We start from the raw sequence: 25,946 nt of genomic DNA, 5'->3' as shown, positions 1-25,946 counted from the left end.
CTGAAGTGTGTTTATGAGGGCCTCGGGATCGTCAATATGTTGGTGTGTGAGGCGTGTCACGTGGTGTTGTGTTGATGATTTGGTGTTTGTGGGGTCGATGAGGTGTCGGAGGAGTTGCCATGCTCGTTTGCTGGACAGGTTCCCGGCGATGCCGTCACATATCTGTCCCCGTTGGATCGGCAGAGCTCCTCCGAGTGTTGTTGGATTTTTGTCTGCAGCGCGGCCAGCCGCTTTTTAAGTGTCTTGTTATATTTAATATTTATTGCCTTTCCAGCGTTCCAGGAGGCTGTGATAAGCCTCCCAGAGGTGGGCTAGGTGTGTGTCCAGGGTAGGGGTTTCGGTGGTCGTTTCAATGTGTTGCGTGTTGTGGTGAACGTCATGCTTGAGTGATTGCACCCAGGCGTCGATCTCTGTGATAGGAGTGTCTGGGGGTTCCGGAATAATTGATACAATCTGGGGATCTTTAATGTGCACTGACATCCCAGGAGCCTTAGCATTTTGTCCCGGGGAGCCAGTTCTGCGCCCTTCCTTTCCTCGAAATCATGGGCATCGAGAACGTCGTCAAAGCCAAGGGCAATGAACACAATGAACGCCAACAGTTTTCGCTTTTTATATCCTGGATTAACTGAGCTAATGAATAAAATGTTTTTTTTTGGGAAAGGAAATGGCATAGTATTTGTCTCGCATATATGCGGACACCAGAACCGCGCCGTAAGGAAGAGGATAAAGGAGGGACTCAGACAAGGAAAGAAGAGGTGCCCTAGTGGAGGGCGCAGGATTAATTTCAACCACCTGGGGATCTTTAACGTGCACTGACTACGCACAGCGCACGGGCGCCATTGCGTTTCGCCTCCATCGAAACACTATGCCATTAACCTTACCACAATAATAGAAATAAATGTTTTTGGGGAAAGGAAATGGCGCAGTATCTGACTCATATATCGTTGGACACCTGAACCGCGTCGTAAGGGAATGGATAAAGGAGGGAGTGGAAGAAGAAAGGAAGAGAGAGTTGCCGTAGTGGAGGGCTTCGGAATAATTTCGACGACCTGGGGATCTTTAACGTGCACTGATATCACACAGCAAACGGGCGCCTTAGCGTTTTGCCTCCGTAAAAACGCAGCCGCCGCGGTCGGGTTCGAGCCCGTAACCGGGTAAAAAGCTACAAATCGAAAACCTAAGACCCATCTCCCTCACATCGTGCCTCGGCAAGCTGTACGAGAGAGTGGTAACATTAAGGCTACAACAATACATGGAGGATCACGAACTCTATCCCCACAGTATGTTCGGATTCAGGGCGAAGCTGTCGACCCAAGACGTACTTCTACAAATCAAAGGAGTTCTAAGTAACGTCCCTAGGGACGAAGAGAACGTAATAATGACACTGGATATCAAAAGAGCTTTTGACAACGTAAGCCACGAAGCCATCCTGACAGGCCTGGACAACCTGAACTGCGGCAGGAGGGTCTTTGGCTACGTCAAAGCTTTCCTCTCAGATAGAACAGCGACGACAGGGCTGGGAGAACTCCGTTCGGAGAAGTTCCACACCCCTAACAAGAGATGTCCCCAGGGCTCGGTCATCTCACCTACGCTTTTTAACGTTGCAATGATCAGCCGTGCAAAACAACTTAAGGAAGTCGAAGGAATACACCATGCCATGTATGTCGACGACATTACCATCTGGACAAATACGGGCTCACTCAAAGAAAAGGAAGAAAGACTACAGGAGGCCGCGACCTGCGTAGAGAACTACGTAAAAGCGAGAGAACTAGCATGCTCCACCGAAAAATCAGAACTGCTCAGAGTCTGGAGAGGGAAACAAAACCGCACATTCCCGAACAGCGACGAGCTTAGGCTCAACGTCTACCTAGAGGGAAAACCCATACCAGAGAAAACGCAAATAAGAATCTTGGGCATGTGGTACAATCAAACCAACGGTGTACACATACACTTGCTCTACTCAAAGCTTCCACACTACAGGTTGCCCGCATGATCACGCGCGTCTCCCATAAACGCTCGGGCATGCGAGAACACGCGCTAAAGCTGGTCAGGATCCTGGTGATCAGCCGAGTCACCTACAGTCTTCCATACTACAACCTAATCAAAAGCGAAATCCAACATATTGACGTGATTATACGCAAAGCATACAAAACAGCACTCCATCTACCGCAATGCACATCCACAGAGAAGCTTTTAGCACTAGGACTTCACAACTTTGAAGAACTGAGAGAGGCACAACACGTCGCCCAGTTGCAGAGACTACAGCAGACTCCGTCTGGCAGGGAGCTGCTGCAGAAGTTGGGATGCAACGAACAAATACAAAAAATCCAGCGAACCGCGACTATCCCGGACGGCATACGGGGCACAATTAGAGTGAACCCCATCCCCAAGAATATGGACCCCAACCTACACGAAGAACGCAGAAAGGCGAGAGCCGAGCACACCCAAAAATCACTAGCCCCCCCCCCCCCCCCAAGCAACAATGGTGTATGTGGACGCAGTCACATACTCCAGAAGGACGGGACAAAACAACCCCAACGCGGTAGCTGCTGTGATAAACTCGGACATGCGGGAAATCATCAGCGCGTCTGCACGGTAGTCGAGGCTGAAGAAGTGGCCGTCGCTCTAGCGGCAGCAGAGGGCTACCGGACTAAGCGATCCTTAACAATACTAACTGACTCTCAAACGGCATGCCGAAACTTCATGTTAGGCAAAATAGGTCACAGAGCGCTCCGCATACTCCGCTCTGGGGACCAACCCAAACAAAGCACAGAAGAAGAAGAAACTATAAAACATACGATAGTATGGACGCCGGGACACGCGGGAGTGGAAGGCAACCAAGCGGTCGACAGGGTAGCTAGAGGGTACACTTTTTACCGAGCTCCCCCCACAAGCGACCTCTAGGAAGCCGAACCTGTCCCTTGAGATTACTCGGCAATCTTAAACTACTACAAGGGCTGCAGGAAACGGTACCCCCGCCACATAAATCTCTCTCCAGGGAAGACGCCGTCGCCTGGAGGCTGCTACAGACGGGCTCATACCCGAATCTAAATACACTCAACAAAATACAACCCACACAATACACAGACAAATGCCCATGGTGCCATGAAACACCCACGCTCTATCACATAACGTGGGCCTGCCAGAAAATAGAGGTGGCACTCAAAATACCAAACCCGAGTGCGGAGCAATGGGAAGGAATGCTCTCCAGCGACCGTCAAGACGTCCAACTGGGGCTGATCCGGCGAGCACAGCTGGCAGCGGCATCAAGCGGAGCCCTGGACTAGGTGCAGACGACCATTGCTAAGACGATGGACGACACATCTGACTCCGCCAAATTGCTCACCTACTCTTTAGAGCTCAGTAAACGTTTTCCTTCCTTCGAGCCCGTAAACTCCGGATCAGCAGCAGAGCGCCCTAACCACTGAGCCACAGTGGCGGGTAACCTTGGAAGGGAGAACTGGTATCAAGTATGCGACAAGCTTAATGGGAAGCTGGGAAACAAAAATACATGGAACTTTCTGCGCCACCTTCTTGACCCAGCTCATTCCAAGAAAGTGACCAGAAACGCCATAGAAGAGGTCATCCAAGCATACCAGGATAGCGGGGAAGAACTGATCTTGTCGCTACAAGGCATATACGTCAACTCTCATAAACTTGCCGTATCGTAGCCGAAATGCACTGAAAGCGAAAACCAAACCCTTGACGAGCCTTTCACAGATGCCGAGATCAGATTCGCCCTGTCTCAACTGAAGACGAAGTCTGCTGCCGGGCCAGATAAAATCAATAAGATGCTGTGGAACCTAGATCTAAAACCGAGCACCGCACTGACGGACTATTTGAATCAGCGCTGGGTGACAGGTAGCATGCCCCAATTCTAGAAGCATGCAAAGATGATTTTTATCCTCAAAACAAACAAGAAAATAAGCCTCGACAACCTTAGGCTAATATCCCTTACCTCATGCTTAGGGAAGCTAATGGAGCACGTTGTGCTTAACAGACCGCAAGCCCTTAAAGAAATCTACTCTCTCCTACCGCACACCATGGTGGGCTTCAGAAGGGGGCTCTGTACGTAGGACGCCATGCTAGAACTGTCTCATGACATTATTAACAGATACAAAAAGGCAAACACACGGGCGATCCTGGCTATCTATTCATTTATTTCTTTATTTAAGTATCCTAAGGGGCCGCCTGGGCATTACATAGGGGGGACAGCAAATTACAAAAATACTCAAGGGTTCCCTTCATGTATAATACAGAGAAAAAAAAGAATGAAAGAACAGTGTTAATTATGAAATTGGGTTGTTCTTATACATCGTGGGCGTGGTGCTGTGTTCATTAAACAAAAATAATATGTACACGTACAAGGCAAAGCAAAGATCTAAAGAAAGCCTTTGAGAATGTCTCCCATTATACTATACTGGAGCATCTAAACGAAATTAACCCTAGTAGAAAGGCTTACAATTATATCAGGAATTTTCTTAGTGAGCGCAGGGTGGTACTCCACTTCGGCACTCTTAAATCCGACACAATATAGGGGGCTGTCCTGTCTCCGTTCCTTTTTCATCTGGCACTAATCAATATTCTAGACAATATCCCGGGAGTACAGCACATCCTATTCGCGGACGATATTACGCTATGGGCAATGGAGGGATCCCAGGGCGAAATCGAGGCCGCTCTCCAAGCGGCCACTGACGTCATCGATGAAGAGGCCAGGAAAGCAGGCCTCGAATGCTCCCCTGAAAAATCGGAACTTATGGTCTTCCACAAACACAAATTAAACGCACCTTGACGACAGTCATTACACAAGGCGTGGAAATCAAGGAGGTCCAGGAGATAAGGATCCTGGGGATCAGGCTGCAAAGAGACTCGGGCAACGCATCCACGAAGAGGCCAGGAAAGCAGGCCTCGAATGCTCCCCTGAAAAATCGGAGCTTATGGTCTTCCACAAACACAAATTAAACGCACCCTTGACGACAGTCATTGCTCAAGGCGTGGAAATCACGGAGGTCCAGGAGATTAGGATCCTGGGGACCAGGCTGCAAACAGACTCGGGCAACGCATCCACGATCAATAAACTTATATGGGCAGTCCACCAAACTGCCAGACTCTTATAGAGAATTACTAATAGAAAAAGAGGCATGAAAGAACATTACCTCTTCAAGCTAATAGTCGCCTTTACCATAAGCAAGATCACATACTCGCTGCCGTATCAGACTCAGAAGAGACGAGATGGAAAGAATCGACGCAATTATCAGAATGGCTTAAAAAACAACCATGGGCCTGGCTCGCTCGACTCCCAACGAGGAGCTACTCACACTCGGGGTCCAGTATACTTATGATGAACTCAAGAAAACACCACAAACTGCCCAAATGCGCCTGTCGAGCACACCTGCCGGCAGGAGAATACTCGACAGGCTGGGGATTAAGGGTGAACCCTTAGAAGATTTCCCCCATGTTATGCAAGCAACATCGGAAAGAGGATCACCGTGAAACCTCTCCCCAGAAATTTGAACCCTCACGCGCACCAAAAAGCCCGCAGAGAAGCAAGGGCGAATAGCCTGCACAAGACCCTGAGCCGGCGGCAGGATGTCCTCTACGTCGACGCTGCAGAAGACTAGGAGAACCCTGTGTGCGGAATAACACACCCCGGCAGTGAACCAGCAAGACTGGCTATGGCGGAGACGGTTTCCACCTCTAGACTGCTAGTCGCGGAGGAGGCCGCCATCGCCGCGGCCATCGCCTTTACAGACGCTACTACCATAGTAAGCGACTCGAAGTTGGCGGTCAGTAACTTCGCTAGGGGTAGGGTCTCCTGTCCCGCCACGCAAATACTCACAGAAATAAGTGACTTTCGTCTCTTGAGAGATATTGAGCTCATATGGACCCTAGTTCACGCGGGGAATCCGGGAAATGAGGCTGCCCACCAACACGCTCGACAATCAGCCGGCCGAGTAGAGCGGTGGCGCAAAGTAAGGAACCGGAACCTTTCGGTGAGCCATTCATATTATACCACGAACTCACAGCACATTACCAAGCATTAAGAAGAACACTTCCACCGGGCCGGCGTCGCCAAATGTCTCCATGGCCTGCGGCACGCTAGCTAACGTGCCTTAATTCCCTACGCTTAAAAGCGCAATAATATTTTGTCAGCCTCAGCCGCGGTCGTGTTCAAACCCGTGTACTCCGGATCAGTAGCCGAGCGCTCTAACCACTGAGACGCCGCGGCGGGACCGGAGCTAATACACATTCATGTTTTTTGGGTGCCTGCATGTGCCCTTCTGCCACAGTTAGAAACACGCCCCGACTGGCCTCAAGCTGCGTCGATTAAGGTTGGAGTCAATTTAGCTGCGCCTAGTTTGCGAAAGAGAGTACATACAGCAACACCTACGCTGGCATCCCGCAATAAAATCGGCCGCGATCTCGTTACTGTTTTATGGTATAGCGAGCGAAGCGCTCTGCTTTGCCGCCTTGTTCTCTTCATATCTCTGCGGACCGTTGTGCGCGCATGTCTATTTTAATGCGCAAGCATTTCTTGTCTCATGAGTGGCGTGTACAGGACCGCACGAAGATTACCATTCGAAAAAGGAAATTCGCGGTCATTGCGGTTCGAACCAAGGCCCTCTGCGTGCCAGGTGGGCACGCAACGCATACGCCAAGAACGGGCTCTTTTTGTCTTTTCTTATTTCGTTTTTCATATGCCACGAATGGTCGTGGGTTCAAGCGTGCTAGCGAGGCACGAAGAAGTGAACGCGTCGTGGTGTGTACGACGGTAAAATGTTTTGGAATGTGTACTGGTGTTAGACAACGATGACTTGCAAACAGAATTGCTGACGTTCAAAAGGGAAATTTCGCATTTCTTAATGCAGCGCGCTGCACTGCTCTCCTATTTTTATTTGCTGTTTAGGGGCATGAATGCAAGATCTCCGCTTGGTATGCGTAGCACAGTTATTGATATCGACTGAATATTCGTCAAAAGCTCTAGGTGACTACGCATGTCTTACAAGCGAGGTCACATTGAAACCCATACGTTGCCTAAAGGCCAGCTAGTAGGGTAGTTGCTCCGAGCGACAAACTGAAAACAGGAGCAAATTGGGTAGAGGCGACAGCTTTCTACTGATCTTGAATACGTCTGGCGTGATAATTCGGTTTCTCCTTAAGAAAGTTTAATGCCTGATAAGTTGATTCGAAGTTTTTTTTTAAATCTCCATGATGGAGATTTTTGGAAAATCATCATGATGAAGTAAAATTTGAAATAAGGAAGGAATCACTCATAATTCACTCAAGAGCAGAAACTCGGGCAGAGCCGCGGTGGCTCTGTGGTTAGAGCGCTCGGCTACTGACCCGGAGTATCAGGGCTGGGACCTAAACGCGCCGGCCGCGTTTTTATGTAGGTAAAACGCTAAGGCGCCCGAGTGCTGTGCGATGTCAGTGCACGTTAAAGATCCCCAAGTGGTCGAAATTATTCCAGAGCCCTCCACTACGGCACCTCTAATTCTTCCTTTCTTCCGGGAACGCCAGCCTCCGGCGGAGCGATGGACGCATCTCACCAGGGCTCCGTGCTTTTTCTTTGAACTGCCGTTTTTTTTATTCGCACGTTATTAAAAGTGCATCGACCGCATGCATGAGGTTATGTAGAACACCGGGAACCCAAATTCCGAAGTAGGGGACCGCTTTTTCTGCATTTAGACGACTTTTGTATGCCGAGAGGAGCGTCGGCCGCTGGGCATAACGTCGACCTCGGCCTTGGCCGGGGAAGCGGTAGGCCTTGTCCGAGCCTCGGTGAAGCCGAGAGCGGAACATCGAACCATCGGTGATTACGCAAGTGAGCATTGACCTAAGAAGACTACTGCTATGCGTGTAGAGGTGGACAGCATCGAAATTTCGCCGGACCAGTGCACAAGATCGCAAGTCTGGGAAACTGCCGGTGAAAGAGTCAGACACAAAGGCATGGGCAAGCTAGGCCTAAATCCCGTACTTCAATCAAGCCAAGATGGCGCCACTGCCAACAGCTGGAGCAACAACTTCGGCGGTGGCGCCACTGGCAGCGATACATGTCATTCAAGGGCGAAACGTCTAAACAAGGACAACTTGTTGAAGGGCGCGCGCATGCCAGACTTGCCACGCGGCGACTTAAAGATCGTGTTAAGACCACGACGTGGGCTCCACCTGAGCGACGTGACCCGCGTTTAACTAAGTCGTGCAATTGCGGCGGCGGCACAGACCCCGCCAATGAAGCAAGTGAGGACGTCGTGTGCCCCAACCACGGCACGGTGAATGGCACGGTGAATGGTGTCATAAGTTCCATCCCGCTCGAAGATACGGCCCAGGAGATTCAGCACAATGTTTTGCACAAGCATAACCCAACGGCCCTACAGGCAAACCGAATCGGTAAGGCCCTGTCAGTCGTCATTGCCTTCGAAGGGCACAAAATACCCAATTACGTGAAATACGGTAACCTGCTCACGTAGTGCACGTTGTACAGAAAATAAATCGACGTGTGCTATGCGTGCGGAAGAGTGGGCCACAGAATGGACGTGTGCCCGGATCCTTCGACCGCGATCTGCCGAGGGTGCGGCATCTCCAAACCCGCCGAAAACCACGAATGTGCCCCGAAGTGTGGCCTGTGCGGAGGCAAACACCTGACCGCGGACAAGGCCTGCAAAGCCCGCTTCAAGATGCCCTACGTCGTCCGCCGGCAGCGCAGGGAACGTAGCCGAGCAGAGGAAGAAGACGCCGGGAGAAGGAACCAAGGCAAGAGAGGTCCTGCAGGCGGACCCCACCGTAGCGCCTACAAACGGGGCCGGTCACACACGCCAGGCTGCAGCAGCGAAAACAGAGTCGGCGGAAACGGCCGCCAGAGTCGCTCCCGATCGAAGACACCATCCGGGGGCGGCAACGGTGGCGGCAACCGCCGCTCGCACTTCCGGGCCAGTTCGGGATCCGGGGACAGTTTGAGATCCCGGAGCGAGTCAACCGGACGCCGATGGATCGCCTAGAAAAAGGTGGGCTGGGCAAACAAGGCTCCCGTCGCTCCAACCAGCGACACCGAGTTCCCACCCCTCACCCCCTTCCAACTCCTTAAGTCACAAGCGAATCCGCAAAACGACAGTAGCGAAGTGATAGAGCTTAAGAGGATCATAGAGCGCCAAAACTCTCAGATCCAGGAGCAGACCGCCCAAATACGGGTGCTTATGAATAAGATCGAAACGCTGGCGAGTAACGGCAGCTCGGCAAATGAAAGACCCCAAAACAACTGCACGGCGGCAAACAACGCCGTAGGCTTACGCAGGGTGCCGTGCGCGACCCCCCCCCCCCTCACCCCGCCTAGGGCTGGCGGCGGGAGAGGCTGAGGCCACGTAACGTGCATCAAGTAATCAAGAGGCGATGGATGCCGAAGAGTACCTCGCGAGCGGAGAGGCAGTGACGACCGCACAGGCCGCAACCACGGCAACGGCACAGATCCCGCGAGAAGGAGAGCTGACGGCCATTTGGGCAGCAATTTCCGAAATTAACGAAAGGCGAGATGATGCAGAAGCCAAGTAAGAAGCACAAGAAGACCGGGGGGGGGGGGACACGACCGTAATTTATAAATGGAACTGCCGCGGGATTCACAATAAAGTAGCGGAACTAATGTTGCACATTGACGGGCAAGAAAACAAGCCCGATGTAATTGCTCTACAGGAAACAAAGGGGAAACCAAGACTCCCGGGGTACGTCATTTACATGGACCCCACGGATAACGGAACGGCGGTGCTCATCCGCAGCAACATGGCGGCAACTCAACATGTTACGGCGCACGGCGGGTGCGAGCACACGCTGGTCGAAATTCATGCGAGAGAAATTGGCAGCTCGGGCAGTTTATTTGTAATGAGCGCATACTGCCGGCCGTCCCAACGGCAGTACGAATTCGACCGCATCGTGAGCCAGGCGAAAGGGTGAGCGGGGACCAGGCCGCTCCTGATCCTCGGCGACTTTAATGCCCCTCACACAACGTGAGCTTATCAGGCTACCAGTTCATGTCCAAGAGAGGAAAAGCACTGGCCAAAGCAATGGAGGATCACGAGATGGCCCTCCTGAACGAGCCGGACGTAACCACCAGAAGAGGCAACAGTGTCGCGAGGGACATCACGCCAGACTTATCGTGGTTATCGGGCATGCTAGACGTCTCCTGGAGAAGCGAAGAAGTGGACCTGGGGTCTGACCACAGCGTGATCGGCATCACGATCCGAGGCTCCCGATATCGGGCTGTGCTGAGGGTGGCGCGGATCACGGATTGGGACAAGATGAGAAAGTTTACCTGAGAACAAGAAGAGGCGCCCGAGGAAGAATCGGGACAAGCTGAAACACAACAGACCTACAACGAATGGGCAAGGGACCAGAAGAAGGCCCTCCAAAAGTTTACCCAAGAAACCACCACGACGTCACAGACGCCGTGCGTGGACGCCAGACTGGCCCACATGTGGGCGCCCCGGCATCCGTTAACGCGGGAGTGGCAGCGTCAGAGACACAACAGAAAGCTGGCCAAGCGTATAGTAGTCTTGAACAAAGAGATCGCCGAGTATGCGGCCAAACTATGTAGGGAATTGGCTGAAGACCTGCGACGGCCTGCAGGGCAAGCTCTCGACGGTGAAGACGTGGTGTCTCTTGAGGCATCTGATCGACCCGCTGAGTAGCAAAACTGCGATCAATCGCAACCTCACCAAGGTATTAAACACGTACAAGGGAGACGGCCGCAGGCTCCTGGAAGACCTGAATGCGAAGTACCTAAAGGCAGGAAAGGCCAGTACCCGGTGCCAGAGAGGTACGAAGGATCCGACAACGAAGACTCGCCGTCGCTCTCCTCATGTGGAGGAACGAACGCAGCCGCCGCCGCGAGAGGACGTCAGTGCATCGGCTCCGCCAATTTTTGGCTGGAGCCACGGATCTTCGACCGCAACCCCGTCAACACAGCCGCGTTTGACTTCCCGAAGTCGACAGCTACCGGTGCATACCTCTCGCACACAGGTGGGGCAAAATTTAGGCCTTTTAGGGCCGATCTTCACTTGGGTATCGTGGTGGCGGCGCTAGGCCTAACGCCTACGCCGGCGCCCGGCCGGGAGTGAGTCGCCCACCCGCGGCAAGATGGCTTCGCCAAACCTACAACGTGGCTACGACCCGGACGCCATGGCCTGGTCCGAGGTTCCAGCAAATCCAGCGCCTGATAGCCCGGACTCTGCGCCCATCAAGAACTTGAAGTTATTCAAGCTAGTGGAACGCCGCTCCCGCAAGCGGAACGCTAACTCCAAGAAAGCGGACGCCACGTCGCCAGGCCGCTCAACACGGCACAACGCTGCTGCGCGCGCTGCAGCGCTTCACGGTGGGCCCCAGGGACCTGCTTGGAAACCAAAGCCGCTTCCGCGGCTTCATCCCGAAGACATCGTTATCATCCTGAAGTCCCGGGTGACCGTCGCTCTGAAGGATGTCTTTCAACATGGTGAGCTGGGAGCAGCGTTTGCGGCCGACCTGGGCACCAAGGCCGCAGCATTGCTCAGCCTGCTCCCCACATGGGAGCAAAACCTGATCGTGGCAGGCACCCGAGAGCCGCACGTCGCCGACAAGCTACTGCGGGACTTCGAACTAACAACACCGAAAGGCCAGCTCTCTATGTACGGCCACTTGAAGCTCACTGGTGACGTGTGCCGCGGCGTCATCACCGTGGCCAAGCACGAGACCAGTGAGTCCCTGCAAACAAGATCCAGTGGCGTGCTGGAGAGCTTGCCGATATCCGCAAGCTTGGAACATCAGACGTCGCGGCGCTCACCTTCGTGGGCAAGGTGGTGCCGCGATACGTTCATTACATCTCAGAAGTCACCCTTGTACGTGCATATAAGAAAACGATCCCGGCCTGCGTGCGGTGCGGTACTGTGGGACACCGAGCGGACACATGCCCCTGCCCGGATCAAAATTGTGGCCTTTGTGGCCGTGCGGTGCATGAGTGCACTCCGTCCTGTGCAGTCTGTGGGCAAGCCCACGCCATCAACTCCCGGGACTGCACGGGGAAATTCAGACAGCTCAAGGTGCCCGGCCGCAAGGCTAGGCGCCCAGAGCTCCCTGGAAAACAGCGACCTGGCCGGCAGCCAAGTCATCCCAATTCAGGTGCCGGTGGCGGAACGCCGCGTGGGGCTGACGCCATCGACAACAAAACGTCATCATCATCATCCTCGGTGAAGTCACCGCCCGGGAACAAGACTACGCCCCCACCGCCACCGCCCAGCGGCAGGAACGCTGGCCACTTCCCGGAGCTCAAGACAAATGGCGCTGCCGGCGCCCGGGCATCAGCGTCTCAACACGGCAAACAACAGGTGAGCAGCTGGACTGAGATCGCCTCCTCCTTCTCCCATTCCCCCTTCCTCCCCAGTTACCGTCTCCGCACTCGACGCGGAATACAAAAAACAGATCGACGTGCTCCGGGCACAGAATGAGCTTTTGCTCAACAAAATTCAAAATTTAGAATCAAAATTGGCGTCCGCCGCTCCGAGCCCGCAGAACTCGGACGCAATGGAAAGCGACGCGGAGATCTCGCCTGCCCTCGTGACAGCCATCTCCGCGATGGAGGAGCGCTTAACCTCTAAATTACGATCTATGATCGAGACCGCCATGGACCAAATCTTGACCAAGGTCACATCTGCCGTCCCCGCGGTAGTATCAAAACACATCTTGGACAACCCCCGCCTCCTCCGTCGGACGGGGCCCATTAGGGACGTATCCCGTCCTTCAAAATTCAACCGTCTGATTATTGAATCGGACAATGAGGACAGCTGCCCCGCTCCTTCCATCATCACCCCCTTGATGGCGCAAGTAGCTGGCTCTGGGGCAGCCAATGCCTCCTCCTCCCCCTCAAGAATTTTAAATCGTGGCGAGACACCTTAATCAGAGTTCCGCCATCTCCAATTCGGCCATATCAACTTCCATAACACAATGGAACTGTAGAGGCTTTAAAAACCACACTAATCGGGCCAATTTCCGCCTCTACCTTGAAACCTTCGAGTCCCTACCAGCCGTGGTTGCCCTCCAAGAGCCAGGCCTGGGCGCCACACTTTCAAATTACACGACGTTCCAACAGGATCCCGCGTCATGTCTTCTCGTTCACAAAGCCTACACAGCCAGCTTAGTGGATCTCGACCTCAAGCTCGAGTATTCCTATGTAATGGTGACTATCCTACCACTCCGCCGCAGGGACCAGCCGTTGCATATACTCAGCGTGTACTGTGCTCCCAAACTCAAGCGAGTGACTTTTTCGGACCTTTTTAGCCACGCGCTAAGAGCAGCGGGCCGCGGTTCCCTGCTGATTGTGAGCGACTTTAACGCTTCCAGTCAGCTGTGGGGGTATCGCAAGGAGGAGTCGCGCGGACGTAGGCTGGCGGAGCTTGCGTCCACGTTGGGCCTCACCCTCCACACGGACCCCGCCCACCCAAGACGGCTAGGAAACTCCGTGACACGGGATACGTGCCCGGACTTAACCTTCACTCGCAACATACGACACGCAGACTGGCTCAACACCGAGGAGACCCTCGGTAGCGACCACTGCATCGTTAACACTACACTACGCACACGCCCCCTCAAGCGTCCCAGAACACAAGCCCGTATCCCAGATTGGACGAAATTCAAGAAAAATTTTAACTCACTTGATAATACACCCATTTCCGCGCAAGGCTACACAGCATGGTCCCAACACCTGCTGGCACACCTTTCCTCGCATGAAACACACATCCAGCTCTCAGAGGCGGTCACGGACGTGGATAACCACATTCTACACCTCTGGGAAGCCTGTCGCAGCCTCGTCCACCGTTGGCGACGCCAAAAACACAATAGAAAGCTTAAAGCTCGAATTGCCGAGCTTACCCAGAAAGCGGCATAGTACGCGGCCCAACTCGCCGACTCCAACTGGGTAGATAGATGCAACACGGCCGCGCGACAAATGTCCAGCCGAAACACGTGGCGTCTCTTTCCAGCCCTAATCGACCCAACCCAAACACGAACCGAAACACAAAAATCATTTGCAGCGAGCCATGCACGCTTTTCCCGGCAACACGACTCAACTGGCGCAGAAACTTCGGGACCAGTAACTGTGTACAGCCCAAGACCCCCGTGGATCTGCGTACTCTTATGCAGGCAGAGAAAACACGGAGCTGGATCAACCTTTCCAGCTCCATGATCTGCGGGCGGCTCTCGCCAAAATGAAACGGGGCACTGCGCCAGGACGGGATAAGGTCACAGTCTAGCTTTTGACGAACCTGCCCGACTTGGTATACCAGTCCCTCCTGGAATACGTCAATGCGATTTGGCGCGGGGACACCCCCCTGCCAATCGAATGGAAAACGGCTTTGGTGACTTTTATTCCTAAAGCTGGCAAACCAATTGACACAGATAACCTCCGCCTTATCTCGCTCACCTCATGTGTGGGCAAACTAATGGAGACGAAGGTGCGGGATCGGTTACATATATATATCTTGAACAGAAACATGTCTTTGCGAGCACCATGTTCGGATTCCGCCCACACAGATCCGCACAGGATGTCCTCCTGCAACTCAATAGGGAAGTCCTTGATTCCCTCGAATGTCCCCATAATGACCGGGTAGTACTCGCCTTGGATCTTAAAGGGGCATTTGACAATGTAACACATGAGATAATACTGACTAACCTAAGTCACACCGACTGTGGCCTCAACACATTCCGATACATAAGCCAATTTTTAATGGATCGTCATTCCTACATTCGAATTCAAGATAGAGAGCATGGTCCTTACCAACTCGGCACGCGGGGAACCCCTCAAGGCGCGGTACTTTCCCCGCTGCTCTTCAATCTGGCCATGATGCACCTGCCGGCCCAGCTAGGTGGTGTCGCCGGCGTGCAGCACGCCCTGTACGCCGATGACATCAATCTGTGGGCCACACAGGGCAGCACAGGGGACATTGAAACCAGCCTGCAAACAGCGGCGACGATAGTAGACCGCTACGCCCGCCGCTGCGGTCTTCAATGTTCCCCTCAAAAATCGGAATTTGTGCACCTCCGCCACTCACAGAAGTGCACAACTAAAATATCTCTTTCTCTCGAGAGTGGTCCCATGCGCGAAAGTGATGATATACGGGCACTCGGACTCTACATCCACAAACACAGGCGGCCAGACACTACATTGGCCAAACTCCGTAAGGTGGGGGACCAGGTGGGCCGCATGGTCCGCCGGGTTTCCAACAAACGCGGAGGGTTACGAAGTAAGGATGCCTTGCGGCTGGCAAACGCCTTCGTAACTAGTCGAATTCTCTATTCGACTCCTTATCTCCACCTACGGAATCAAGAGGAGGACGCCCTTGAGGTCATCCTTCGCAAAATTGTTAAACATGCCCTTGACCTTCCCATCACTACTTCAAACAGCCGGCTTATGGCCCTTGGGGTGGTGAATACTTACCGGGAGCTCCGGGAGGCGCACCTTACAAAGCAGTACACGCGCTTGTCGCTAACGGAGTCGGGTCGCCGCCTTCTTGCTCGACTCCATATCCAACACACCCCTCTAATGGAAGACAGGTTTCATATCCCGGAACTGTGGAGACGTGCCCTCCACGTGCGGCCTCTTCCAGCAAACATGCCACATGAAGACCATAATGGTCGGCGCCTGGAAGCGCTAGCCCGATATTATGGCAACAAAACAGGTGTATACTACGTGGACGCCTCCGGCCCTCAGCATGGGGGATGGTACACGGCCGCGGTAGTTCACAACAGCAACACAGTTAACGACCTCACTTTCAGAGCCCGCAGTGCAACACAAGCAGAAGAGGTCGCGATTGCTCTCGCGGCTTCACATTCCAATTCAAAATACATAATCACCGACTCGCGAGGGGCCTGTCGGAACGTCGAACAAGGCTGCACTCCCTTCCCAGCCTATCGAATATACCAAAATTGCATACGGGATACGGACCCCGCACACCGTTACCTCATATGGGCCCCTGCTCATCAGGGATTGGCAGGAAACGAGGCAGCAGACGCAGCCGCCCGCGCGCTCTCTCACCGGGCTGTTTTCTCCTCCCCACCTGATCAGGAACCCGATGTTAATCCGGTCTATACGTTCAAAAATATCGCAACCTACTATCAAGATAGCCATCGCCTTTACCCTAGCCCATGTAAAGGCCTCAAGAAGGCGGATGAGCGGCTCCATCTCCGCCTCTTCACCAATACATTGCTGTGCCTGGCAGCCCTAAAACATTTCGACCCCTCCTTTAGCGGCAACTGCCCGCACTGTAGCGAGGTGTCTTCGGACACCTATCACATGGTGTGGGCCTTCCCCTCCAACCCGGCAATTCCCCCCATCCCCAACCCAACCCGGGAGGACTGGGAGGCGACCCTGCTGGGCTGCCACGACTTACAGGCCCAACAAGCCTTAGTCGGGCGCGCCCGGGCGGCGGCTACCGCCACTGGGGTCCCAAACTAGGGACCTCCACCTAGTGTTTGTAAGGATCGGTCCCTTGTGGGCTGATCCAAACACCTCCTGTCCGTTCTGAATAAATGTTTTCACCACCACCCACCACCCACAACGAAGAGCTAGACCGGCCGTTTACCATGACGGAATTGTGGACAGGGATAGATGACAGTAACAAGAGAAGTGCACCCTGCAGGGACGCCATAACTTACAAACTACTCGGTAACATGAGCGGTACAGCGGCCCGCGGCCTCCTAGAACACATCAACGAAGCTTGGAAGAGCTCACGGTCACCGAAGGAATGGAAGGACGCCAAGGCCCGCTACATTATATATGGAGCGCATGGTCCTTCGCTGGTAGCAGAAGCACCTCGAAGAAACGGATCAGATGCCGGAGACGATGTACGGCTTCAGGCAACATCTCAGCACCCAAGACGTGTTGATCCAACTCCACTAACTGGTCGTCAAGACCGCAACGATGCACGCGCCGCGCGGGATACTCGCCCTCGACCTGAAGGGAGCGTTCGACGTGTCCCACGCGAGCTTGTTGCAGAGTCTGAACAAGACCAGCTGTGGCCGAAAGACATTCGGATACATAAAATATTTTCTGTCAAACCGAACGGCAAGCATCAGGATAGGGTTAGAAGTCGGACCCTGGTCGAGCTCAGCGATAGGGGCACCCCTCAGGGATCGGTCTTGTCGCCCCTGCTCTTCAATCTGGCCCTCCTGCCCCTGCCCGATGTACTCAAGCAAATCGAAGGCGCCGACAATATTACGGTGTGCAAGACCCGAGCCCTGTCCTATGCCTGGACGGAGGAAGCCTTGCAGCGGACGGCAACGACCGTGCATGAATGAGTACGCAAAGTCGTGCGGACTGAGCTGCGCTCCCCAGAAATCAGAGCTGCTCATGATCCAACCGGGAAAATCCAAGAAGGAGCTGCCGCCGAACGTGATCATCACCATCGACAGAACGGTCAAGTTAACACAGCAGATTAGGATTCTCGGCCTACTACTTCAGAGCGACGGGAAGGCACACGCCGCCGTCACAAAGACCACGACTACAACCGAACAGATACTTAGTATGCTTCGGAGGGTACCTAACAGAAACTGAGGCCTTAAAGGGAACGATGCCATGCGCCTGGTACGCGCGTTCGTCGTGTCGCGGGTTACCTACTCCGCCCCGTATCTCCAGCTGACAGAGGCGAATAGGGACACCCTAAACACGATGCTTCGTAAGGCAACGAAGCAAGCACTGGGCGTGCCCATATACTCGTCCTCGCAAAGACTGCTAGACATGGGCACCAACAACAGGGTGGAGGAGCTCATCGAAGACCACCTCTCTAATCAGAGAATCCGGCTCAGTCACACGGAACGCGGACGAGCCGTTCTACGCAAGTAGGATGGCAGATCGAGTCAGTACCCATCAAGGCGGCCCTTCCGGAGGACTGGAAGACGACCATTCAGACCAAACCCCTTCCCCAGAATATGACGCCGGGCAAGGACGACGAGAGGCGCACTGCGCGAGCCAAAGTCATAGCCCAGAAGCTGGAAGAGAATCCCAGGGTCCTCTACGCGGACGCCTCGCTCCGAAAACACAGTGACTGTGCAGCGGTGGTGGTTACGTCAAAAGACAGGCTGATCGTTAGCGCGTCCCCGAAGACAACAGACCCCGCAGTTGCCGAAGAAGTGACCGTGGCCCTCGCACTCGCACAGCCGACAGTGGACCCCGTGGTCACCGACTGAAAGACAGCCTACGGAAGCTTCCGCACGGGGGGGGGGGGGGGGGGTAACCTCCTCCGCGGCCCGAGCCATTCTATTCAAGTGCAAGCCTCCGGGAAGAACCATAGAGCTCGTGTGGGTCCCAACTCGCTCGCAGGTAGCAGGCAACATCATTGCCGACTACCATGCTCGAGAAATGTCAATCCGGGCCGAGCACGAGCCGGAAGAGCGACGGCACACGGTCACCAGCTTTGGGGACATTACCCGGATGTACCGCGAGGAAAGGTGCAGACTGCCAGAACCGCACCCCAGACTCACCACGCAACAACAGACGATCCTGCGTCGAGCGCAGGCGGGATCGCTTGAGCATCCCCTACTGATGAACCGCATGTACCCCGCGGAACACGATTTGCTCTGTCCTCTTTGCAAAAGAGAAAAGGGCACCCTGCCGCACGTCTTGGCAGAGTGCACAACACTCAAGACCCCCCTCCTCCCCTTTCCTCCAATCCCCAACCCCAGCGATGGGATACCTTGTTATCCAGCCCCGCCCTACCGATTCAGCTCGCACTGACGGACAGGGGCCAGGAGCTGCTGGAAACATATGGGTCCCGTAACTAGGGAATTACCCCGTCTGCTGCCTGCGTGCGCCAGCGATTTATTTCGGGCTTAATAAATGTTGATTCATCATCATCATTCCTTTCTTCTTTCACTCCCTCCTTTATCCCTTCCCTTACGGCGCGGTTGAGGGGTCCGCCGATATATGAGACAGATACTGCGCCATTTTTTTCCACAAAAACAATTATTATTATTTCATTTCCCCAAAAACCAATTAAAAAAGAAAAGGTGTATGGTTGCGCTTGTGCGGATGCTCATAAATAATTACTAACGAGAAGGCGCACGCGACCACCCCAGGGCTCACTTTCCGGTCGATCGCCGCTGACGCGGCGCCTCCACGCGAGGGACACCTCCCATCGGGTGACGAACTCACAACATTCCATGAAATATTTTATTATTATAAGCTCGGTCGTAAGACCTATCCAGCAGCAGAAAAACACCTAAGTAGGAAAGAGGAAATCTTGTGGAGGAAACTGCAAACATGGGGTTTCCAAACCATCAAGTATACAGTAAATGGCATCCAGAAATATTTTATCCCAGATGTATACGCTGCAATAGCATTGCGGATCTAGCCCACAGGGTCTAGACCTGCCTCTTCTATAATGACCCGAAGAGAAATGTACAATCCTGGGAGACCTTATGGCTCAACCGCGAAGCAGAAAGACAAAGCAAAGTCATCGGTCTCGCCCTGACCGCCGCCGAGTCCCAAGGGATTCCGGTCGAGGGTTAGGGGAATGAATGGGGGTTTAGGCTATAGCCTTCTCCCCCGTCATTTTTGACGGTTGCAAATTGAAGATATTTCTCTCTCTTGCTTTATTCAAATATCAGTTACACGGACTATTATAAAATATTCCTAATCGAACAAGAACACTGAGTTGGACAAACTTACTGTATTCTATTGGCTATGATACGAAACAAGTTATCTACACTTACGTGTTTCAGACAAGTCCACAGATGACTGGTCTATGGATGAAAAATGTCTTATGAGTCATTTATTCATGCACTCTTTCCTATACCATTTTATATCCATGAAGTTAAACCGACTGGCATAAAACTATGTTGAAATGAGGCTTATAAAGAATTAGCAAATTGATAACAGGCCCCAAGCAGCTTCCCAGGAATATACACTTCCTGGGAAGATTTGAATAAATGAGTTCAGAAACAGACTTGTTCGTGTTCATTTTTAGTCTTTTCAACTTTAGGTATAACCCTACGCGATAACTCGAAACGCTCAAGAATGTAAAGCTGACGCTGTGACCTTTCGTGGTGATTAAGGTGAACTAAGAGGTATTAGACAGTGGGATGAACTTGTCCCTGAGAAGGAAATAGTGAGGTTTCAACAAAAATGATAGTTTTTATATTTTTTCTGCAAACCAGGGACAGCTCATGCTTTTATATATAGTCTTCAAGAAGACTTGTACTTAAAGAAAGCTAATCACAAATAACTGAGGTAGATACGTTGCTGGTAGAGTTGGTTGGCAACTATTCTGATAAAAATGACGAACAAGCACAAGTTGACGCAACTGCACTGACGTGTAGTGTCCACTTCTTGTCCTCGCCTGTCGTCCGCCCGTGCTGCGTTTCTCTAAAGTGACAGATGCTTCTTGTTTCAAATTAGTCTCGTGGGTTAACAGAATTCTTACCTATTTGAGAACCTCTGGACGATGTATCTGAAGGAGAAACCAAAAGAATGCACATTTTGAGTTTATATCTTCCTCTAGGCTGTTTCTTTTTACAAAACAACAGCAAGACTTCGGCATGGAGACGGTGGAAGAGAGATTGCGAAAAATTGCTGACAGTCAGCTGTGCTGAAGATTGGCTTTTTAATACTCCAGCAATTCACGGGGTCTCTGAGAAGCGCAGCTGAGCAATAAACAACTGCATAGTAGTCCCGAGACAACATTAAATCTGCAGTATAAGAATCAAAATCTAAACTTTGTTCATAAGTTAGCGCTCCTTTTCTGACGATATAGGGCCTCAGATTTTAGAGTGCTATTCACAAAATTGGTGGTTCGCACTAAGGTCGTCAGCGTAGCTACGAGGAAAGGATGTAACTCAGTGAAATAACTGGCCCCCTAGGACCAATGTTAGAAATGGAAAAAAAGCACGAATATAGGCCTTATGTCGTCAAAGATGGAGTGAAACTGTTTCAAACACATATAACCTTTTAAGATAAAGCTAGCATAGAACATTTTTTGTGCCACTTTATTTCGCTTCAGTGCACCAACGGTGTAGCTGGCACTGCAATTTTTCCTTTTCTACAGAAAATCTAGTGTGATTCCCAAGTGATTTAGAAGTGTCCACAGAAAGAGGACAGAGTGGGTCAGGGATCAAACGCGTGTTAATGACACCCTAGTCGAAATCAAAAGGAACAAATGGTGCGGGCAGAGCATGTAATGGGCAGGCAAGATAACCGATGCTCCTTAAGGGCAACAGAGTTGATTCCAAGAGAAGGCAAGCGTAGCAGGTGGTGGCAGAAACTTAGGTGGACCGATGATACTAAGATTTTTGCGGAGATAGGGTGGCCACAGCTGGCAAAGGACAGGGTTAATTGGTGAGACATAGGAGAGGCTTTTGTTCCTGCTGTGGGCGTAGTCGATATGCGGATGATGACGACATCTGCTTCGTTTTGTTCGGTGTGGCGCCATACAATGCGAACTATAGGAGTTTCTCAGAGCTGCCTTTGGTTAGCGTTTGTGGCAGATTGCAAGGCTTCTACAGAGTGTCTACCCTAGACAGTGCTTAGCCCAACTCAGAAAGCCTATTACACAATAATCACAACGCCAGGAGAGTCGCTTTGCGCGTCGAACCAACCAAACTGCGGAAGGCGGGAGTTTCAGCTTGAATAAGCTAAGCTTGTCCCTTAGTGTTAAGCGCCGGTCTAGACAACTTTTCACAAAACGTTCATAGTAGGTAATGAAGCGATGAAATAGCCCGTAAGCAGAAACAAAAAAAAATGTAAACGACTCAGAACCGAGTGTTTGAATTCCGAAAACGAATAAACAACGAATCGAACTTTAAGGAGGAAAGTGTGCAGAGACTTTATCATTTAGTGAAGCAAAACACGCCTAATCTTACGTTTATAGGCCGGGAGTAAGTTCAGTTAGGAGGTTATGCCTCGCACTGCGGCTACAATTGACGAAGCAGCTGAGCATTGTTCTTAGTGCGGCGTTGCCTTGTGGAGAGCCTAAACCACTCTGCTACGACGGAGGAGAGCTTTTTCTTCTTTGAGAACTCTCCTCTTGTTTCGGTTCCGCAATGTGAAGGCGGTCAAAGGGCAAGGCGTATAATCGCCCGCCAGTCACGCGTCCATCTGCTTCGAAAGTTTAGCTCCTCTTTCGGAAATCCGTTTTTTCTCTCACGTGAGGAGGAGACAGTACTATAGCTTTCAAAGCCAGTAAAGCAAACGAAGGAGACCAGAGGCAACAGAGGCCAGTAAAGATGGCAATTGATTCAAGGAAGCCCGATAATGGGTCGGAAGAGCAGGTGAAGAACATTTCAGAAAAAAAACGATTTCATGTGTAGTATCTGTACAGTGAATAGCGACACGCGAACAAACTACATTCTTGTACCATAGAATGAGTGAGTATTCTGTACAGACGGTAAGCCGTGCGTTCCCATGTTTTCTAGATATGCAGGTATGCTGCTTTAAATGAGGGCCTGTCTTTTTCTCAGCATCATATGCCCATAAAATTTATCCCTGTCAGAGGATAAGTGTGTCGGCAATGAAATGGGTACTTACTGCCGGTGGCGGTTTGGAGCGTGGACGTCCTATCTGCAAAAAAGACGGAGGTTCTAAGATCACACTTTGTTATAAATGTTGAAAAAAACCCATTTAAGATTATTTTCTAGATCAGTGGGCCAGGCCCGAAACTACGATTTGAATGAGTGTCAAACTGCGAGAGCTTAAAACAACGTATAGCAATGACGCATGATGACGGGACGTACGTTTAAAAAGTGCGCTTTCAAAAAACGTTCATTTCCGATAATGTTTTAGTCCAGCAAAAGCGGCATATAACCGAACCAAGTGCAGACCGAAAGGTACTCATAAGCAAATCGCCAAAACGAAGAAGAAGGCAAACAGAAAAACCATCCCAGAGGAACAAATGCGTCGAAGGAAACTTGCGAAGACGTCAGTGAAAGAAAAAGAGGCCTATCTGTAAGCTTCATGCGAGCAAATCTATTTTTTTTATTGACATGGGCATAAAAGGAGTTGTCGGTGCCTGATTATGGCTCCGGCTACTCCTTTGCACATAACTGAAATAAAAACACTTGAACTGACGACATAACGCTCAACAAAACAAAGCTACAACATACACAATCCACAAGACAAAAATATAATGGACATGACAGAAATTCTAACAAAATTTTAAAAATATTTAGTTAATGATACTGCCTAGTTACATAAAATGAGCAAATACTCTAAAGAATGGTATGTACTAATCACAGTAAATGGTATAAAAACCACAAATTCAATAAATGAAAAGGAGCAGTTAGCTGCAGCGATAATGATATCACATACATCATATTCATAATAGAAACAAATATAAATGATTGCCAGGGCATTAGGGAGCAGCAACAATAACAATATTACCTTACATCAGATTCCTAATAAAAACTCATATGTTTGCCAGGACACTAGACAGGACGCGCCGAGGCGAACAATCACGGAAGTTACACAAGTAATATCTAGCACTTTCCGAGGATGCCACTGTCTTCAAGGAAAGATTTCAGCGCTATAATCTCCTGTTTCTGTAGCGCATGTGTCGGCCGCGGACATAATACATTTTGAAAACTGAAAGCCCTTTTACCAACGGTGGTCAAGTCTATCTTCAGTCGTGACCTAAAACTGTCATGCTCTGGGCAATCAAGTAGCGAAATGAGGTACATCCTCATCATCGTGGCCCCATGCGCATCGTGGAGTCTCCCCACGTCCAATTCTATGTAGAAAGTGATTTGTGTAGGCTGTTCCCAATCGTAAGCGGTGAATGAGAGTTTCTAGACTCATGTTGAGTTATACTAGGATTCTAAACATTGAGTGGGAATAAATTTGGGGGTCACAAACGTTATAAGTTATAGTTACATGAACACGGCTGACAGTGTCAAATGCCCGTTCTATTTCTAAAAAATACTGCAATGGTGACATTAATATTGCGGCTTCGACCATGCTTCACGCATGTGACATAATAATAATTGGTTTTGGGGGGAAAGGAAATGGCACAGTATCTGTCTCATATATCGGTGGACACCTGAACCGCGTTGTAAGGGAAGGGAAGGAGAGAGTGGAAGAAGAAAGGAAGAAAGTGGTGCCGTTGTGGAGGGCTCCGGAATAATTTCGACCACCTGGGGATCTTTAACGTGCACTGACATCGCACAGCACACGGGCGCCTTAGCGTTTCGCCTCCATAAAAACGCAATCGACGCGGTGGTGTTCGAACCCTGGAACACCGGATCAGGAGCCGAGCGGCCTAACCACCGAGTCACCGCGGCGGGTCCCACGCATGTGACAGTGTATCCATTTTGCATCCATTTTGCATGCATCGTAACCATTTTGCATCAACACCTACGAAAGCCTGTCATATAGTCCCAGAAGACTGCAGCCTCGTCTCAACACCAATGAAGCCTGGCCGCAATCATGTTCTCCATAACTTTGCATAAGCAGCTCGTCATCTCACAGGGCGAAAAGCGTCAAGAAGAAGGCAGAGATTTAAAAGGCTCTCAGACAACAATCTTCCACGCTTGGGGCATAGTCTCCTTGACCCACAGGTCGAAAAAGTATCTCTAGCAATACAGCTGTTCCCTTGGGACCAAGGTTTTGAAGCATTCTGTACGTAAATCTATTCAGACGGAAGAGCCAGCGTTCCCGCCTTCCGAACTTGCAATCTCCATTACCTCGTGCATTCCCGTTCGAGCTGCCAGCTCACTTGTCTACACCCGTAGTTCTCGAAGTAATGAAACACGCTTAACACATCGTGTGCCGCTGCCATTATATGCGGCTGCTTCAAGTAGCAACGACAACGAAAACCTACAGAGGGCACTTCACTCTACAGTCGTGCTTTGAACGCGAAATCATTTCTTGAATTTTTATTTCTAGTTTTTTAATCAGTCTTAAAGTTTATTGTTAGTTTCTAAAGGCCCATCATTTGAATACAGTCATGGGGCAAATAACATAACTCTCTCGATTTTGCTCCTTAGGAAGCAACACGGTTTTTGTGAACTATTGGCTGCGTGCTCCTGGACAATTTGAAAGTTATTGGTTCAATAATGCGCACCTAAGGAATAAATTTGATTTTACTTTGGTACCACGGCGACGTCACCTAGGATTTTTGCGATCACTGCTGCTGGCCAACGCCGACGCCGCGTTTCTTTTCCGATGAGGCGTATAATGCTTTCGCATTAGGACAAAACGCCATTCCTGAGCCATTCATGCAATGAATTGGTTTCTATTGTTGTGGGTTAAATAGTGGAAACAAAAACTTCTCGACCCTTGCTTTCGATAATATTTTCACCATTGCAAATAACTGCAGAAGTTCCTGTACTACGATTACAGTTGTTCGCACATATGACATGATTCCAGTTTGCCTTTATGTTAACAAACGTGTTAGCCTATTAGGCTTGCGTCGTACGTCTAATTGCACTGGTGGCCAGAGTTTTAAAGCCACACGAGAAACATTAGATGAGTGCATGAGCAGACACGCAGCTTCTTAAGTAAGCCATTTAAGAACAAAGAATACGCTGGCCATTGAAAGTAGATTCGCATCAAAGGTAAACGAAACAACTATGTGATGCAAGTTCCCCCCAGGCAACTGAAAAATGAGGTGTATTATGCTGCCTCACAAATGCAGCACTGGAACGTCCACATATCAGCGCAGTGCTTTCAGGATTCAACCACGCTATCCCTTCTGCCCACTCTGGTCCCAGTACCATGTCTCGGTTAGTTTTGACAACAGCTGCACGCATAAAGGGCTCAAGCGTTTCGTACACGCACAACTGGTCGAGGAGGGTCTTTATGATCGGGCTAAGCAGCACAGGCTCAGTGGTTCGAAAAAAAACTACAGAACTGTGTTATAAATTGGACAAAATGTTTTGTAGTTTTGTCGTAACGGCAGATTTTTCTGTTCTTTTGTAGCATTTTTTTCGTAGTATTACAGTTATTGTAA

General features: G+C 51.0%; 1 protein-coding gene across 1 annotated transcript in view; it reads right to left on the bottom strand.

The window, feature by feature from the left end:
- The window catches only part of LOC144130188 (uncharacterized), a 68,587-nt gene that overhangs the window by 41,590 nt on the left and 1,051 nt on the right, over positions 1–25,946 (bottom strand). Inside the window, exons 2-4 of the mRNA XM_077664182.1 lie at positions 22,529–22,561; positions 20,430–20,456; positions 19,720–19,749 (exon numbers count right to left, since the gene is read on the bottom strand). Of these exons, the coding sequence (XP_077520308.1) occupies positions 19,720–19,749; positions 20,430–20,456; positions 22,529–22,561 (90 nt within the window). The remainder of the gene's footprint in view (positions 1–19,719; positions 19,750–20,429; positions 20,457–22,528; positions 22,562–25,946) is intronic.

The sequence above is a fragment of the Amblyomma americanum genome, chromosome 4, assembly GCF_052857255.1.
Source record: "Amblyomma americanum isolate KBUSLIRL-KWMA chromosome 4, ASM5285725v1, whole genome shotgun sequence".
Taxonomy (NCBI): domain Eukaryota; kingdom Metazoa; phylum Arthropoda; class Arachnida; order Ixodida; family Ixodidae; genus Amblyomma; species Amblyomma americanum.
This window is presented reverse-complemented; position numbering and strand designations above follow the sequence as displayed.